Source organism: Spinacia oleracea, chromosome 4 (assembly GCF_020520425.1).
Source record: "Spinacia oleracea cultivar Varoflay chromosome 4, BTI_SOV_V1, whole genome shotgun sequence".
Classification (NCBI taxonomy): Eukaryota; Viridiplantae; Streptophyta; class Magnoliopsida; order Caryophyllales; family Amaranthaceae; genus Spinacia; species Spinacia oleracea.
Genome location: NC_079490.1, coordinates 169,317,607 through 169,337,400, shown reverse-complemented (window position 1 = coordinate 169,337,400; position 19,794 = coordinate 169,317,607). Strand labels below are relative to the sequence as shown.

At 37.3% G+C, this 19,794-nt stretch overlaps 2 protein-coding genes across 2 annotated transcripts; one reads left to right on the top strand and one right to left on the bottom strand.

Annotated features, from left to right (window-relative positions):
- Positions 1 to 832: 832 nt before the first annotated feature.
- Positions 833 to 13,000, bottom strand: LOC110784283 (ATP-dependent DNA helicase Q-like 4A). Its single transcript, XM_021988727.2, has 26 exons — positions 12,673 to 13,000; positions 12,486 to 12,551; positions 12,241 to 12,402; positions 11,479 to 11,527; positions 10,732 to 11,133; positions 10,120 to 10,293; positions 9,824 to 9,951; positions 9,176 to 9,662; positions 8,959 to 9,090; positions 8,639 to 8,725; positions 6,771 to 6,898; positions 6,068 to 6,188; positions 5,825 to 5,976; positions 5,574 to 5,709; positions 5,232 to 5,355; positions 5,066 to 5,136; positions 4,480 to 4,548; positions 4,142 to 4,270; positions 3,878 to 4,036; positions 3,718 to 3,798; positions 3,461 to 3,622; positions 3,284 to 3,339; positions 2,797 to 2,929; positions 2,598 to 2,692; positions 2,042 to 2,119; positions 833 to 1,452 (listed from the first exon to the last, which is right to left on the bottom strand). The coding sequence occupies exons 2-26, from the start codon at positions 12,488 to 12,490 to the stop codon at positions 1,050 to 1,052; spliced, it is 3,723 nt and encodes a 1,240-aa protein (XP_021844419.2). The 5' UTR covers positions 12,491 to 12,551; positions 12,673 to 13,000; the 3' UTR covers positions 833 to 1,049.
- Positions 13,001 to 15,458: 2,458 nt separating this feature from the next.
- On the top strand, positions 15,459 to 17,079 carry LOC110784231 (protein TOO MANY MOUTHS). Its single transcript, XM_021988658.2, has one exon. It carries the CDS (start codon positions 15,509 to 15,511, stop codon positions 16,988 to 16,990), a length of 1,482 nt encoding a protein of 493 aa, XP_021844350.1. The 5' UTR covers positions 15,459 to 15,508; the 3' UTR covers positions 16,991 to 17,079.
- Positions 17,080 to 19,794: the final 2,715 nt, after the last annotated feature.

Genomic DNA, 19,794 nt, shown 5'->3' with positions numbered 1-19,794 from the left:
TTTTTAAAATTTTGGCCACACGTTGTTGCTCTAGGCCTCTCATCCCACAATGGTCACACCTTTTGGAGGAAATATAGTTCGAACTTGCTTATAGTTAGACGTGAAACGGCGGAGCTAGCAAGACTAGCGGAAAACTTAAACCTCGACCTCGCCTTGCAATTGAATCAAAGAGGATAGGGTGAAGTGGAATCAAAGAGAGAATTTCCAAAAGTAAGCTTGACGTGGGGCCAAGCCCATTCAGATCATAGTTCATGGGGTCAGTTTAAAGTCCGGCGCACAACCATTTTTAATTCCAGGAAAGTTAGTTGCCACACATTTTAATTATATTGTACATCTTGCGGCCAGGTCAGAGTGGGCACAACACACACTCGAAACATGATGTGCACAGCCTGCAGATTACATGCTCAACTAATTGAGGTTGTCGTGAGTGGTTAAGGGCCTATTGCTCCTTAACCAAGTTCTCGGGTTCGAGCCTTAGGTATGAAAAAAAAATCTCAAGTGGGAGGGATGTTACCCATCGAGGTAACCATGTAAACTCCCGCAAGAAATTAGTTCACTTGTCAAACGCGTCATTAACATTCCTAAGCAAGTTATGCTTAGTTCGCTGAAGTAGCAATTGAGTAAACCAGTCTTTCCTGTGAATTTGGGATTTTGGATCCCTGCATTGTAAAATCCCGTAACAAAGTTCAAGAAACTAGCATAGAGCTATATCCTATAGGATCCATAATCCATATGGAAAAATCTCTCATAGTACTCCGTATTGTTTAGATTTCTATTTAAGTTGGTAACCACTAGAATTGCTTATCAAATTGTGGATTAGGGTGATTCATAATTAAGATTACCAAAATTTCCAAGCTGAAGGATTACAAAAACTTACATTTATCATCTTCTTTGGCTACATACAACAGCGGAACCTAATTTCCACAACACATTTTGCCTAATCACATTCTGCCTAGATTAGTATATATTGGCATCACCTAAGCTAAATCAAAAATTATGTACACAACACATTTAAGGGCATAATTTGAAGGAAACTTACACAAGCTGAGTTAAATCTTTCTTTGTCCTGGCCAAACAGGCAGCTTTCTTCCATTAACATTTGTTTCACCCATTGGATTTATTAACCCATTATTAGCCTGCATCTCAAAAACTTGATCATCATAATCAAGATCAGCATCTAAGCAGTCACTAAACACGTCAACCTCCATCGGTTTGATTTCAGAAGTCTTCCCTGCTGCGACAACTCTCTTCTTCGATCTCCCTGTGCTTCCCATCATGTCTTCATCACCATTAGATGTTCCATTTGAAGAAACCTTGGCAGCTTCTCTTCTCCTTTTTATTGAATCTGCACTATCATTGCTGCTACTGCTGTTCTTATTTATGTTGTTGTGTTGTTTAATGGTAGCTTCTATGGTTTCTAGCAGACGATCACCATACTTTTTCAATTTCACACTACAGAATGAAAATGGAAGATTAAAGAGCCTATGCAGGTGAGAAATTGTAGGGATTAAAGCTAACAAAAGTTTATAGATTTGGTGCCCAGTGATTGTAGTTAAAGACTTGCTTAAAATTTATAAAAGTTTCAAGCTAATAGCTAGATCATTAGAGTGAAAATAATAAATTAGCTTGTTTAAGCTAATTTACTTGACAACTAGCTCACAAAAGTTGCTAAATAATTAATTGACAAGTGGAACCAATTTAAATAACAAGCTAGTTGCTAGCCATTGGAGCACCAATTACCTAGAAAATGAATAGCTTGAAATCTTATGTGGCATAACAAGCTAATTGTCAAATTAGCTTGCCATTGAAGATGCTCTTAGTGAGCAACAATGGGCACTGATGAATACGGGATTCAATACCAACTTACCAAGTCTTTGGTATCAATCTCTTAAGACTTTATCAACTAAGCTAGTTGACAATAATGTGGGTATTTCTGGCTGATATAACTATAGTTAAAGGATCACAACGCAAAACTAAAAGAAAAAGTTGTTTTTCTCACGAAAAAAGATTAAAACACTTTAAAACATAATTTAGAACTTACTTTCCGATGCCATTAACCTCTAGCAATTCTTCTTTGGTTCTAGGTACCTTTCTGCTGATCAATTGCAATGTCGTATTCCTGGTTCAACCACAGCAAAAATAATTATTATGATTTACAAAGGAAACTTTGTTCCCCTTTTTTCTTTTGGAGGTTGAGGAGATCAAATAAAATGGAAAAATACATAACAAAAACAAGGGGAAATGGGGTTTCCTTAAATCATTATAGCAATCAAGTTAATTGTGTTTATGCATGTTTTTCAGAGAAATCAATGCTGTAGTTATTTCCTTCGTTTCAGAGTACGAATACTAGCACAGTGTTACCTAATCCTCCAATCACCCCACGAACCACGAACCGAAAAAGCGAACTACAAAATAAAAATGGTATAATTTTGGTCTATTTTAGCAAATTATGTAGCGAAATGCGAGCCAGTACCCAATCTCATACTAGTGAACCAGGCAACAGTTACGCATGATGGAATCTAACAGTAGATAGAACACACGAAATCATAATAATAAAACAATAAGAGCACATGCTGCATTGAAAAGGATATGCTTACGAGAATATGTGATGTGCCATGACCCTGTCACCGCCTTCTTTCATGAGGGCTGTTCTTAGCAACCTAAGAGCTGGAAACAATTTGGCAGAAATATCCTGGAAAAAAATTAATGGCAATCAATTGCCAGAAGAAACTCATTTTCAACGCTGAGACACGGAAGCAAAACATTCACAATAAATAGGGAGAATTTGAGTCATACCAAGTCAGCTTCTGATTCTGGCTTAGAATTATGGCTTTGCAGAGGACTTGTTTTCCCAAAAATGGGCGACGACTTTGCTGGCGTTGCATCAGCTTTGGTAAATTTCAATGTTGATTGGGCGATTGATGGAAATCTGCAAGTTACACATCTCAGATGAAACCCGCATATACCAGTCCAAATTACAGGTGCTCATTACAAAACGAAAATACAAACTACAGACTTTCAGAATGCTGGTTGGTGTTACAATTCTCTAATTTCAGTTTACTGCCAAACAATTGAACTCGATTGACTAACACATTATAAAAAACTTCAGCTAGAAAAAGGTTAACAAAAAAGCCAATCCAACTTAGACAATATTAAATTTACAGGATTGAAACACGATTCGGAGCACACACTTTGACTATAAAATGCCAAAAGGTTAATTCATCACATTTGTTACTGCGTAAGTGTCTGTAGAGAAGTGAAAAATCGGTTTTAGAGGTCATACCTTAAAATTATCTTTTGACCGCCAAAAAAGAGATTTCTACATTTGCATTCATTGACCTGAAAACAAGTGAAGGATGCAGCTAGAATAAGTTAATTGAACATTGCCAATCACGCCTTTAAACAATTTTCTTCCTAAACTGATTGAACTTCCTAAACCAACTAGATTCCCAATACATACCTTCAAAACTGATGATACAGATCCATAGATATCACTTTTTTTGACCTCCTCAACAAGAATGTTCTCAACAACAAGGTGACGAAGCACTCGAGATGCTTCACCCTTCGCCAAACCTTTCCCAGCTCCATGAAGTTTCTGAGTATTATGTTTGTGTTTCTTGACCTGGATTTTCCACACAAAGAATTAAATGTGACTGACATCACATACCCAAGGAAAACGGAACAGGATCAAGTATTTGAAATGCATAAAATTGTTACATATTGGCTTAAAGAACCCCGGAAGACTTCTAATATGTGTGCTGATGAGAATTGCTGCCCCGTTGACTTCACTAGCTCCACCTACACAACATCAATTACCTCACTAGGTAAATTTATCTTAGTGATCGAATATACAAAAAATTCAAGTAGTTTCCCACACCAATTGTATTGCAACTTGTGTCACGTCCTTCTCAATAGAACTTTTAACCTTAGAGCAATTGTCACATGTTTTTTTACAATGTGCAGGATCAAAATTTTCTCCAAAGTGAGCAAGCTGTAGAAGGCGTCGACAGTCAACTTCATTTTCACAATAGCTAACCTGGTAAAATAAGGCCAATACATCAAACTTTTGCGATAAGAAAAAAGGAAAACAAGAGGGTAAAAAGACAGTGTAAGCCAAAAGTTGCATCAAAAATTCATATACCATGCGTTGAAGGTTCTCCATGTTTGTTTCCATTATCCTCCCAGGATTTGATGAATTCAAACGATTATGTGTAGATGCGAATGCATTTTGCTCAATGGCTCCTTGACTGAGCATATGCTTGACACGAATCTGGACAAAGTAAACATTCAAATATTGATAGGAACACAAGTGGAGAAAGCACGCGCAGGCACACACATTCGCATTAGTCACATATATCTATTTCGGTATTATTTTAAAGCCAAATGTAAAAGAATACAGTTACATGTAGGACAAATAACTGTCAGTGATACATTAATAGGTTAATTTAAGGAATTAGGGTGTAGAAGTGAAGAACTTACATAATCGCTGTAACTGTAGAACAACACACAAGATGAGCGTAGGCCATCTCTACCAGCACGACCACATTCCTTCATCATGAAAATCTTTATAAGTCACAATTTAGAGGATCTTGTATCATAGTCAACTCACATACAGCACGGCTCCTACTTAGACACCTTTTCTGGAGGGGTTCTTATTTAGACACCTTTGCCCAATCATCTTTATATTAGTTTGGTAAGTAACAGAAGCAGCTTATATTTAAACATCATACATATCTGCCTGGAGTTTAAGTGCTTCACAATTCACTACTTTTCACTAACCCGACTGTGTGTGCATACACAATGACGAGCATAAGAAATTTTCAGCATTCATGATCTTTTTAAAAAATAGACTAAGAACATTCAGCATTGTCATAGAAACAAACTCAGTAATTTATGAATGACGACATAAGATGATCTATTTCAGTCTGAAAGTAACTAGAAAAGCCGTCCTAACTTTTTGGGTGAAAAAACTATGAGCTCACTGAAGTAAACATTTCGTATACTCGCTATTATTCTATAGCATAAATGACAAAAAAGGAACAAAGTACAATAAATATAGTAACACCTGATGGTATCCTTCAACAGATTTTGGGATGGAGTGATGAATCACGAATCGAACATCTGGTTTATTGATACCTAATAATTGTAATATCAATGTCAGATGACAAATTGACAGCTACCAGGAGCTAGGCTAAATGGCATCAATAACAGGAAAACAAAAAAAAAGTTACCCATTCCAAAGGCCACAGTTGCACATATTATATTGATTTCATCTTTGCTCCATTGTTTCTGAACAAAGGCACGTTGAGCAGCATCCATAGTGCCATGGTAAAAAGCTGCTTTATGTCCATAACCCTGAACATCAAAATTCATGAAATGATTAATCGTATTACAAATTTGTAGTAACTAAAATAGCAGACAGCCATTTGCTTTAAATAGCTTGAAAGAAAATCACATATTACAATAAACCAATTTCTCACTGATTTATAGAATAGAATGAAGCAGAACTTAGAAGCATATGACGGTCAGTGTGACCAATAAAATGCATTTGAAAACCACAAAAAGAGGCAAACCTGTAACTGTTCAGCAACCTTTTCGCAATCCATTCTTGATAGGCAATAAATAATACCACATTCATCAAAGTAGTTTGCTCTAATGAACTTGTCAAATTCCTCCAAGCACTTTTTTGTTTTAGGCATAACTGAATACCTGAAAAATATTACAAAAGCTATCATCACTAGAAATCAAATAAAAATAGAAAATTTCATTAGTTGAAAACTTGAAACATTGCCAAGAAGTCAGACGTAGGTAGAACAAGACTTACGACAAATTTGGACGGTTGAAACTTTGCCGAAAAACAATGCAGTTAGCAAGACCAAGAGCTTGCACAACATCTTCCTTAACAACCGCTGTTGCAGTAGCAGTTAACGCCAACACTGGCGTGGCTGGGAACTTCTGTTTCAAGATACCAAGACTCTGGACATAACCAAATAAAATTGTAAACGTTAACACTGCGATAAAGGAAAGACTAGAAGCAGAAACATCCATTCTGAGCTAGAGAAAGTACCTGATAATCAGGCCTAAAATCATGTCCCCACTGACTGACACAATGGGCTTCATCAATAACAATCCTGGCAAGTAAATCAAGAGAATACAGCTTCTCTAGATTTCGCAGGAAAACATCGCTTCTGCACACAGATGAACTTTATCTTTCAGGCACTTGCAAGGGCAGAAGTAAACACCACTACCACCGCCAATCATTTTTAAGGAAAAATAATACTTCATAGTAATGTAATTATGTAATTTGTAATACAACAGGAAAGAAAAATGCACCTTCTGGCTTCAGCTGCAAAATGTAGTTTCCTTTATTGTATAAAAAAGGGTCTTTTTTGTAATACTATTTCAAAAAACAGCAATACTACAGCCTCATTTGTGAATTTCATTGCATTACTATCGAGGTCTTGACATAATCAAATTCCAGGAAAAGAGTATATGATGTTTTCCTTGTGATTATGATCTGGGTTATGAAATTGTCAAAGAGTTCTAGTATGCAGAGTTGACAATGTCAACAAGGTCCATAGTTCCATACCAAACCTCAAACAAAAAACATGATGACATAACCAATCTTGCTCATGCTTGCAGCATTGAATAAAACAACAATTCTGTGAGCATGAGCAACAAAAGAGCCAGAATTGATTAGATATATGAAAGCTTTATTCAGCACCAGTTAACATACATGTGACACTCATACATAGACTGCTGATACTCACTTTGCAATTTTTTCAGGCGTGACATACAAGAGCTTATATCTGCAATTGTCTGAACAAAGTTCTCTAAGTATCTCTTGCTGTTCACTCCATTCCATGTTGGCACTCAAGTAAGCAGCTGGTATATTTGCCTAATAACAAATAATGTCAAGATACAATAGATCGGCAAGGTTGAACTTATGAAACTCCAGAAAGATACAAAGGAAAATCAAGGCGATAAAGATTCAGAATTTCCAAAAGTTCAAGGTCACTCGAGAATTTTTTGAAAATTGGAGACTGGAGACAAATAGCTTAAGATATTTACATATTTTGTGTTTCTAATAATAGACTGTATATTATATGAGATGCCAAGCTCACTAGAGCTCGTTTGTATGATGAGCACATTTCAACTGCTCCTCAAACCAAGAAAAAGGATTTCTTAGGCACCGTTATTTTGCGTTTTCTTATCTAATTTTTTTTTTTGTTTTGTTTGAGGAATCTTATCTTGAATTCTTGAAAAAAATCAATTTGGGAATCTAAACCAATCTATCAAGTTTTGTAGGTTGGACCCACAAGGGCCAAAACACCCTAAATCGCAGTACACTACGGTCACTGCCAGACATTGGAAAGCACACCAAGATGCTCATGCAGAATCTAAGAACTAGAAAGGACATTTATGCATACTCCAGTTCACCACTGTCTTTCATAAACACTGATAAATTCAAAACAAAATAAATAAAATCTTAAGGGCATTCCCTTATATTCAACTTCCAAAATAGTGAAATACAATCGGATGGGTCTCAAGTTTCTTTCATATATAAATTATTCTCACAATCCCAAGAGTTCCATACCCATAATTCATGTGGCAGTAGAAATAAATAAATGTTATAATCTTCGAGTCTTAACAATAAAATACTTATATCATGCTTGACAAGTTCCTTTCTTTCCATAGTTTGCGCTTAGAGCACTCCAAATCTCTAAGCCCTCCACTGTGTACGCCTATTCAGCTTCCATGAGAAAGTCTCTTCCTTCTCAACTACGGAGTATATGAGAACAAAAGAAGTTGCCCCTCATAGTTAGGGGTCTTATTCCTATTATTCAAGGGTGTTTTCCCTTTGTATCTGAATTCCCCTGTAGTTGGAAAACAATTGAAACAACTGACCTCTCTACTCCAACCTTCTCAACAAGAAACGAAAAAAAGAAACTAGGAAGACCTTAAACATGGATAACTGGAGGAATTGGAGGTCCAAGAGACAAGAGTTTACTAACTATGGTAACAGCAAGAGAATCTAATTAAGCATGAGCTCAACAAGTGTCAACTGAGATCACTCACTTATACCTCTAACCAGAACTGAGGGAACAATGCAGCATGCAACTGAAATGTACAAGGCAAACTACAGGCCAGATAGAGCAAAGTGTCACCAAGTACACTCTAAGATCTTTAGAGGTAGATCTTTTTCATGACGCACGGAATAGTAGATTTTCGAAACGAAAAGGCAAATACATTCACCAAACTCGCTCTTGGTTTGTTGACAGAGAAGAGGAATAAGTTTGGGCAATATTTCCCTGCACAGTGAGGAATTATTTTTCCCTTCCTTTGGTGATCGGTTATGATTCTTGATTCGATTCATCACGTAGCTTTACTTACCATGGTCGATATTTTATTTATTTATCATTAATTTTATGAAGGTGGTAAGAAAAATTGACTAAGACAATAACAAAACTTAAATGGAATCTTGTCTGAAGTTCAAGTAGCTGACAACGCAGCTAGTCAAACTATAGTCTCTTTTGCCAATCATAAGGCCATCTGCAGATTTACTATAACTATGTCATATGATCCGTCTCTATCTCAGTGTCCATATTTATTAGAGGAAGGAGGGTAAGAAAATCACCTGCAAAAGATGCATAATCTGATCTTGGATGAGAGAAACCAGTGGTGATACAACTAAAGTTACTCCTGGACAAACGAGAGCAGGAAGCTGCCAGGAAAAAAACTCCCATGTCAAAGACTTGCACATGACGTAGCACAAACGAGACGCAATCTCCACACAAAGACAAAGCATAATTAAATGCATTACATCCTCATTGGGGGAATTACATGTCAGTAAGTCCCAAGTCCCAACAAGTCTACAAAAGCTATATTGATGATATATTATGCCGACATAAAATAACAAAGAAAATTTCATGTAAATTTTGGATGGAGGATATGTACCTGATAAGTCAAACTTTTTCCTCCTCCAGTAGGCATTAAAACAAAAACATCATGACCACTCATGGTTGCGTTGATTATTTCCCTTTGATTGGGTCGAAAAGAATGGTTACCAAACACCTTTTTATTGTTAGTCTGAAAGAGAATATACATGTCCGAATGTAAAAATCAGAAAAAACCATGACGCAAGTGAAATTCTCAAAAGAATGCAAGTATTCACCTCCAAATTCTTGGTCCATGGAAAGTCCCAGCTACTCCATTTCCTGTCATTTGAACCTTCTATGTAATTTACATCAACAACCCTCGGTTTATATGACTCTCTGTCCACAGGTGCTGATGAAAAATCAAACCTCTCCATAGAAGAGAATGAAACTGATGACAAATCGCTCCGATTATAACCACTTGACTCATCAAAATTGTTAAATCGGTTATCTAATCTCATTGGATCTGTCATGAAGCCAGATGCCTGAGGTGCATCATATCCATTCGACGGAAAGGTTGCCTGAGGTGTATCATATGCATTCGACCTAAAGGTAGCCTGAGGTGTATCATATGCATTCGACCTAAAGGTAGCCTGAGATGTATCATGATTATAACCCCTTACATTTTCTGTTGTTGCAGAAAACTGTGAATTCTGCATCTCCACATCAATAGTCATATTGCGAACATGAGTCTCCATCAACTGAATTTGCTTATTTAGCTGCAACCTAAACAGGTGAATCTTTCAGTGTACAGGCAAATTTTCTGAAACAGACTTTAGTTTTAAGGTGTTGAGAACAGTTGTCCATAAAGCAAAACCAAACCCGCTATTAGCATTTTACGGAGTACATAAAAGACCCAGGGGTTAAAAGGAGTGTTTTTGGCTAACCTGTCCTGTCGAAGCTTCTCCATCCTCTCAGGAGTTAAATCCAAATTGTCAAGCAATTCATTTGATATGACAATTAACATGTCTTTCATCTCTTGCAGATGAATTGTCCCTTCTGGACATAATCCTAGCTGGAAAATGAAGAATTAGGCATTAACATTGATGACATATGAACAGTTTTAGTTAAGAATACATTATCTCTATTGACATAGAGAAGCTCACACCAACGTCTACCTTCTCACCACTACTTTCCTATCCTGGAAAATAATAATAACAAGAGGAAGACAGAAAAACCACACCTTGTATCCGTGACTGCAATTACAGCACAATTCTGGAGGCAATGAGGTTTCGTCATGTCTTGCAATAACATATTTATCTGCCATTGGAGTTGCTTGTAGAGACTTAGAACCAGCAGGCTGAGGAGTACAACTTGATTGGTAGTGCTCCATGACAATTTGGTCAACGTCAATGTTCTGACCAGGCAAATTCATTGTAAAAGTAATCAGTATGCAGTATCATTCAGAGCCTGGAACAAAAAATGAACGAGAGCATATAGTTTCATATCGTAGCAGAGATTAGGCTTAGCCATTTGATTAGTCACCGTGAATCTTAATTTTACTCAAAATTCTTTTTTTATCTTCAGCAGTGAAATCTGAGGTTTCCAAAAGTCAAAGTACCATGTTTAACAAGTATAACTGATTTATGATGCAACCATTTAAGATGCGCTGACAGACTATCAGTTCATGGCCACCATATGTAGTTTTACCATTATTCAAGCTACAAACCACGTAAAAAATGACTCATCAAATTAAAAAATTATATGATTCATCGAATAAAAAACAGAAGGCTGAACCAAAAGGTCCAAAGCGTCTCCTATAAATAAAACAATATAAAATTGTACGTCAGCTTACCCCAAGAATATCATCATCATTTATCACATCAATAACTGCCTCATCTGGCCCTTTGCTATCACTTGTTGACTTGACATTATGATGAAGTGAACCTTCACGAATTGGTAAATGAGAACTGTGCAACAATTTTGCCTCACCCATTCCAGCTTCAACTGTCTGATGCATCGGAGTTGAGGCAGAATAATACCTTGTGGGATTACCAGCTTTATCTTTGCTTTCAGTAACTTTGTGATGCCATTCCTGATTTACAGAATTTTTCATGTTGTTACCATATGACTTCTCTGGCACCCCATGTTTTCCAGGAAACTGAACAGCATTTACATTTTTCACTGGCTGAACAGTTTTCCCTGGCCTGACATAGTTCCTGCGACCGAGCTGAAGGCTCGAGAGGGACTTCCAGGCCTGCCAAAAACATTACACAAGAAGTTAGGATGGTAACCAAATTTCTAAGATATCTTTCCAATTTCAAAAGCTAAATTGAAATCCGGGAGCAAAAATGATTACATTCGCCTCCCATGAAGACCAATCAAGGTAATGAACCAAACTTCTATGAGATGATAGAAGAACAGACGATAAGTTGTTCCCAAAAATTGGAAGGGCGGAGAATATCGAAAAGAACTACAGTGTATTAAAGGACAACTTAACTATCAAATAGAAGCGGAGAAAATTCTACAAGGTAAGGACTTTGACAATAAATAAACAAAACCCAGCAATGCGGCTCATAGTTTTACGCAGGCAAAATTTTACCTGTTCCACCTGTGATCTACCAATACTCTGAACTTGGCAAGTCATCATCCTATAATGGAACATGAAAGGCGTGAGTATTACGAGCATATAGCTTTATTACACGTAAAATACAATTAATTTGTACCCAAATACATAATGTAAGAACACGAAAAGATAGCTGATCCTAATCATTTATAAATTGGATAGGCAGGGGCTATAGCAAGTCAAGATAACAGTAGTTACAAGCCAATCTAAGGGCATCATCATGTGATCGTGAAACTTCAGTAACATGGAGCATTTCATGAGTATATCATTGTATTTTCACAACCACAAAACAATAGCACAAAAGTTGATGAAAATGAGAACAAGCAGACTATTGCATCTGCAGGCTTTTAATTATTTGAAAATACATGTACTTAGTATCAATTATCATATTTTCTAGTTTTTCTAGCACAAATTCTGAAACTAAAAGAGTGTATGCAATAAGACGGTAAAAGCCATATAGAGTCACCTAATATCCCTTCGAAACTCACCCATACACATAAAAGTAACTCATAAAAGCAGTCCCATATCCTGTACATAGTCACCCGGCTCAACATATGCCCATCTTACCCTAGAACTAACCAAGTTCTGCAAACTTATAAAAGTCCCTCTTTCCAAACTACCCAAAACTCATACTTCGTACATCCGAAATTCCAAAGTACAGCACACTCAACCAAAGAAACCCTCATGATACAAGAGAATCCAAAATATGTCAATAAAACGATGGATACAGATATTTACCTCCCTTCAGGACGCGGCTTTTGTGTAGGTAGCGAAAAAAGAAAACTCGAGCTCAGGAACTCATTTTGCGTAGCAAAGTTATTATGTGATTTCACATGTTCATCCCAATTAACTTTAGGAGCCTTCTTATTGCATTCTTGTCCAGCAAAAACACTCATCCCACTGCATCACAAAACATCTAAATAAACACCATTTTCCCTCCATTTTTTGCTAAATAGCACAAAGCCCACAAAGAAAAAAATTACCTCATAATTTATAAGCTTCACTTTCGTCATGAATTAACATATCCATCCATAATCTACCATAAACGGCTAGTAATTCAACAAACGCAGAAATTCAGAAAATTGGGGATATCGTCATTTTCAAAACCCTAGTTTCATAATCGGTAAATTAACTGTTGAGGATTAAAAAAAAAAGGATAATTATACTTACTTGTTTTTGCAGTGTCGCGAATTCATATAAATGAGCTGTCTGCTGCAACTGCTGTACTTATTGAATAAAAAACGTTAGTTCGACGACTGAATTTGGTCAGTTCGTCAATTTTGGAGATAATAATTGAATTTGCAAATGAATTTTTGAGCAGATAGATAGGGATTCGTTTGCAGTTGAAATTTGTGAGATTAGTATGTAGCGGAAAGTGAAGAATTGAGAAGAACAGAAGAGGGGAAGAAGATGGAAGGAGAGAGAAGGTGGAAATGGGGGGAATGAAATGGGCGGGAAGCTGTGAATGTGCAAAATAATTTGAGAACGTTAAAAATTGGAAATTGGATTCCGACTTTGTGAGTACGGACTCCGGAGTACTAGGAATGGCAAATGGGCAATGGATCGTACTGGGGTCCGGACCATATCAAGTCTGAATACGCCCCGTTTAATATTTGGATCTTAAATTGGCTCGACTTTGACTTCGAAAACCTCTTAACTCCGACTCAGTGAGTACGCATGTTTTTTTCTTAATTTTTTTTTACCAACACGGCCTCAATACTAGCTTTATTGAGCGGTTTGCGTGGAAACGAAATATTTGCACGGAGAGAAATTGTCCTATAGGTCAATATGGCTAGAGTCTTAACCGGTCTAAATTCAAACGAGTCGGACTAAGTTAAATATGAAAATTTGATGATTGATTATTGAAGGTCTTTAATGGTAAAGTTATCTGGGAATTTGTCGCACATAGGAAGAAAATGAATATTTAATTGCATTCTTCTTAAGTAATTGAGTTAGGCCTAGGCTTGGGTTTGAATTTAGGTTTATGGTTGGGTTCTGGTTGGGGAATGCCAAAAAGTTCATCCCATCGCGTTAGGTCGAATAGGGCCAAATTATGGTGCCCATAACTCGCTTTTTGGGCCAATATAGCATGTTTATGAATAGTCGGTGCAATTTTGTAACTAGAAACACAATTTTGGCGGCCAAAAAATAAAAAAAATAAGGTTGGGACAAGGCGTGAAAAACGGGTCCAACAATTCTACGACTGCATATAATCCAGTCTACAATTTACTTATAAAGGGGTGAACAAGGTACGAATTCTTGGGTGTAGGTGCACCAATTTTTGTTTTTATAGCTTTCGTTGGACCCTTTCACATTTCCCTCTCACGTGTTCTACACATGTTGGGGGGGGGGGGGGGGCATAAGAGGATGCACTTAGAGTTAGGTACTTAGGTCACCCAAGGTCACCCTTATAGATGAAAATATATACCATTTCTTTTTATCTTCGTTGATTGGACAAGCTGATATGGAGATATCAAAATATAAAGGACATGAATGAAAACAAGACAAGAGGTATGTATAATCATTTAACGAAAAGTATAACAGAGGAGCACTTTGGTTTTAGTTAGCCTTGAAAGTAATTTTCTATGTACAATCGGTTATACTATGAGTATGAAACAACCACAATCAATATCATATTTCTTCCCATATTTTTGCATCTTATGAACATATGTGTCTAAACAAGCATTTGTTGTACTATTGGTAGTCTGGTTATACGGTAAAATTATATCTCCTTGGTCTTTTTGAAATTCGGATGGCTCCAAGTCCACTTGTAACGTTTGTGTTCCACGATTTGTCACTTGCATGTTGTTCCTTATGGAGTAATGGTGCATATTACCACCTACTTAACTACTTTAAACTCATTTCAAGTTTCTACACTTCCGTTTACATGCATTTTCTATCATATTGTTTTTTTCAACCTTATAATATTGCGTAGTGGCATGTCATACCCAAATTGAACAAACTCGAAACCTTTTTTTTTCTTTTCACATAAGCCAAACTCGAGACCCTTAGAGTACAAAGTCATTAGGTTTTTTCGCCAAGCCGTCAATTTGTTTGCTAGAAGCGGTAGAAAAGTTGCTCGTTGATCATTTTTATAGCTTTTGGGGTTTAGACTAAAAATGTTATAACGGGGAACCTAAGAGAAAACAAAGCCCAATAACATAAATCAATTGAGATTCCATCCAAAATTCAATTGAGAATACTTAGCAAATACATCTCACCCTCACAAAACGACGAAATAGGGATAAGACAAACATTAAAACAGATGCCATTTTTCAAAGAACATAAGAACAAATGCCATTTTACAAAAACATATGCCATTTTTCAAAAATCAAATGTCATTTTTCAAATAATTTGGGATGACATCATCAATATTATCTTAAGACAAGACTTCTATAATTTCACCCATTTATCTCCCTTTGTCTTAACAAAGTCTTAAGTGAAGTCTTGGTTTTTCAAGACTCAATTTAAGACTTGGACACTCACATGGGTGATGTCATCCTAAAAGTGGGTGATGTCATGTACATGTATTGAGAAATCTTAATTGAGTCTTAGGGGTGAGGAGATAAATTTAGTTGAGTTTTAGCAAGTCTTAGCACATAAAAACTTATTAAAAATTAGTAGAAAACTGATGTGACATTTAAAGTAAGTCTTAAGACAAGACAGGGCTGAACATGCTCTTAGTCCGTACTTTTTTTTATTAACAAACAACTATCGGTCTATAATTTTCGTACTTTGTAGGCCCCATTAGCCACTTGGAACTAAGCAAAGTTAAAGAACCCAAAGCCATATCTCGTGAAAGAATTAAATGCAAAATTCCCCAAATCAATTCCATTTCATTTTCATCTCATTCTCGTGAACTCTCATTATTACGTAATCAGTACTTCACAACTATGCATGCAACCACCTTATTAACTCCACAATCACCCATATATATACACACCCACTAAATTCTCAACCCCAAACTCACCTTAAAATACTCCCAATTTTCCCATCTCTTACAAAAATGGCCAATTTTATTTTATTACACACCACGTTACTCATTTTATGTCTCCTAAATTTACCCCTACCCATTTTACCGTTTACCGTTATAATGTCGGATCCCACTACCCCGTCAACCTTAGTTGATGCTCCTCAAATGGGTTTTAATAATAAGGCCGGCGCCCGGACGGATACCCGGGAACAAAAGGCGGTTTATGATATTATGATAGCGACCGGGAACCCGTGGGCGACTGAAATACCCGACGTTTGTCGGGGCCGGTGGCACGGTATCGAATGTATGCCCGATAAAAATAATGTCTACCATATTGTTTCACTCTCATTCGGGGCGTTATCGGATGATACCGCTTTTCCTACATGTGATCCGACCCAATCATATATATCCAAGTCCATCACCAAGTTGCCTTACCTTAGGACCTTGTTTTTTTACCGTTGTTTGAGCAACACTCCTCAGCCCATTCCGGCTTTTTTGGGCCATTTGGGCCCATCTCTTCAAACGTTGGTGTTAAGAGAAAACGGGCTTTTTGGCCCTATTCCGAGTGAGTTGGGAAACTTGACTAAGCTAAAGATCCTTGATTTGAGCCGGAATAATCTCAACGGGTCAATACCGAGGTCTTTGGGCCGTATTAATGGGCTTAGGTCATTGAGTTTGAATGGGAATAGATTAATGGGTCCAATACCCAACTTTGCCTTTCCTTCTTTGAATGTCTTAGACCTTAACCAAAATCTACTAACCGGCCCAATCCCTTCAAGTATTGGGCTTAGCCAGTCTCTAACCAAAATGGATCTCAGTCGCAATAGGCTATCTGGCCCAATACCAGAATCAATATTGGGCCTTAAAGACCTTATCCTCATGGACCTTAGCTTCAATAGGCTTACAGGCCCATTCCCAAATTCCTTCAAAAACCTTGATTCCCTACAAGCTCTAATCTTAAAAGGCAACTCTATGATAGCCACAACACTTCCAAATAATGCTCTAGAAGGCATGCAAAATTTAGTCACATTGATACTTTCCAACATGAAGTTGCAAGGCCCAATCCCTAGCTCATTGGCCCGGCTACCGAAAATCCGAGTCATCCACGTAGACAGAAACGGGTTTAACGGGTCAATACCGGATAGTTTTCGGGCCTTTAAATCCCTTAGTGAGTTAAGAATAAATGATAACCAATTAAGTGGTATACTTCCTCTAGACAAAGATATGTTATGGAAAATGGGAAAGAAACTTAGGTTGTACAACAATTCAGGGTTATGCTTCAAATATGCAAACGACGGCGATGTTGCCGGTGATTCGGATTTGTTGATGGAATGGGGAATTGGTTATTGCAGCGTACATAGACCCGACATGGCCCGACCAGTGGAACATACACTTACAAATAAGAACAACAATAATGTGGATAATATTATGCCAATAGTCAATAATTCATCAGTGTTAGTTCACAACTATTGGTTGTTTCATTTGTTGTGTCTTATTTTTGTTATGTGGTCATAGAAGTACGTGGTTTAGAATTTTGGTATCCAATTATAGTGTATATTGCTCTGTATATTAGTACAAAGGAAACAATATTTCTCTTTCATAAAGCATTGTTTGCATAATTTAGTTGACAACTCACGTTTGTCAAAAGTTTTTTATGATATTTCCTTTATACGTCCAATCTTGAGCACTTTGAAGTCTAGACGACCAAGTCTTCTGAATTATTTATTTTATTTATTTATAACGGACTTTTAAAATGTGTATCGCTATTCGACATCCGCATATGCTAAAATCGCCCGCAAAAATTAACGTGAAAGTACGATGTTACCCTTATAAAAGAGAACCTCAATTCTTCACTTTTCACCTCAACTTTTCACTCTCAACTTTCTGGCTGCCCCTCCCACCCCGGTTCAATTTTCCGGCAGCCCCACTCAAACTTTCCGGCATCCCCAATTCTACTTTGCGGGCTGACCACAACTTAGCTCCAACCACCATCTTGACCACCGCCACCCTCCACCAATCCACCGCCACCTACCACCGGCTTGAGCTGACCACCTCATGGACGACTTCGCTCCTTCAACGTCGTAGTCATCGTCCATGATGGACGCATCGTCGCCGAAGGTATGAATTTTTTTTTTTTTTGAATTTTTCGGCCGCCCAGAGATGGCGGCCCAAACCATGTACGGGCCGCCCAGAGATGGCGGCCGCGACATGGTTCCGGTCGCCATCTCTGGGCGGCCCGTACATGGTTTGGGCCGCCATCTCTGGGCGGCTCAAATAATCTGAATTTTTTTTATTATTCTTTTCGGAATTGTAGGCTAATTAAAAAAAATGAAATTGTTATAATTATTTGTTTAAAATTTATTTGTTTATTTATTAATGTAGATTAAAAAATAATGTGAATTTATTTTATAATTTTTTATATAATGCCTTTATAATTTATATTAATGTCTTAATGAAAAATGAAGAATTTTAATTTTTTTGGTGGTGAACGTGATTGGTGGAGGTGTTGGGCGGGAATGGTGGGGGTGGTTGGAGGTGGTGGGGGCTGAATGGGGTGGTGGGGGATGAATGGAGTGGTGGGTGTGAATAGTGTATGGGGTGAGAGAGGAAGGAGGGGGGGTTCATTTTTGTAAGGGTAATAACGTACTTTTGTCATTAAAACGAGGGCGTTTTTAGCGAAATAGGACGTCGAATAAAAACCCCCTTTAAAATACCACACTTAAATACTTTTTGACTAATTTTATAGCCCGTGTGCTTCAGTTAAAGGTAAAAAGACTGACTAACCAATTCGTTAAAAGACAAATTGAACAACTACTATGTCAAACGGGCTTAAACCCAAATTGAGTCTAGAGTGTCAAGTATAAGTGTAAGAGATCCAACTAATCATAAATTCAACATACGAATGTAAAATGAGCCAACTTAAACATCCTCGAATACAATGATCTCCAAACCTGCAAGACCAAATAATTCGTATGCTGAATAGATACAAGAAAATGGCTGAAAAAGAGAGAAAACAAAGTCTATTACTACGTATGAATTAATTTTGACCTAGATCTGATAATCTTGATCCCGTTCTGCTGGTTCTACCTAACCCGAAAAATAGCGCGTTTTGGGCAGATTTTTAAGTCCGTTTCTCAAACTCTGTCTAGTTTTAACAAAATTTTGGTGAATTTCGAACAACTCAAAATTTTATTTTAATTATAAAATTGGGCCTACCTAAAATGATCCCAAAAGCCGTATTGGGAAGAAAATTAGCCCTGATTTTGACCCGTACCGACTAACAAGCCCTGTCCAACATTACGGGCAAACTTTTTTGACCTTGGCCCGACCCTAACCCGACATACATGCCTTTTACTCAGGTCTAATTTAATCATAAGTAATTGATAAGACGGTCTAATAATAAAATTTTCTTATGCGATGAATTGATGAGAGATTATCCTGTTTTTTGGGTTTGGGATATACAAGTACATACAAATAAAAATATAAGCAATCTACATAGATTATGGTTCTTAATTCTTTCTATACTTTCTGAAAGCATGACTTTTAAAAAAAAAAAAATTGTTTATTACACGTTTAAAAGTACGAGAATTCCTATAATAAGAAAGGAGCTCACATGCCTCAGAATCGAAGGACACTCGTAAAACATTATGAAGGCAATGCCATGTGCTGATGTGCATCCATTATTTTAATTATTGGCCAATTAATTGCTTATTATATATCTGTCCTCATAATTATTTTGCCATATAATTTATAGAGTTAGAGTTGGATAATCAAATAATAAATATTTGATAAAAAAAAACACCCTAGGAAAGCTTGATTTAGTGTAGACTTGATCAAGATAAGCCCGCCACATGGCCTGGCCCGAAATGTTGCGGGTTTGGGTAGAATTTTCCGGGATGGTTTTCGGGTCCGACTTGAAATTTTGAAATTTTTAGGCGGGTTTGTGAAACATAAAATTGCACTCTTTTAGTTATAAATTTGGCCGACCCTAAAGTCAAGTATCACAGGCCCGAAATAGTGGGTTTGGGCACAAACTTTTTACCCGACCCGACTCGACACAACGGCCCGATTTTCATGCCTCGGCCTGCCCCGAACCCATCCGGCCCGCCATTTGATAAGGTCTAATTTAGTTGAAAAATTTGAATCTTATTACGTTATTTTTTTTGGTGTTAGTACCCGGTTCACTCTTAGGGCGAATCCGGATTCGGGGCGAGTTCTGGGTGGTTAGGTTCCAGTCCCTTCCCAATTTTTGTTGCGGGGGATCGAACACGGGTTCTCCCTACCAAGTTCAGCTCCAATCACCACTAAACCAACAAGCA

Bases quoted from the DNA above. Each gene is read 5' to 3' on its own strand.
- LOC110784283 (XM_021988727.2), bottom strand. The intron at 9,952-10,119 runs GTGTGGTTTTTC...TTCATTTTCCAG, and splicing joins ATTGCAGTCACGGATACAAG to CTAGGATTATGTCCAGAAGG. The intron at 9,663-9,823 runs GTTAGCCAAAAA...TCACCTGTTTAG, and splicing joins GAGAAGCTTCGACAGGACAG to GTTGCAGCTAAATAAGCAAA.
- LOC110784231 (XM_021988658.2), top strand. From the start codon at position 15,509: ATGGCCAATTTTATTTTATTACACACCACGTTACTCATTTTATGTCTC.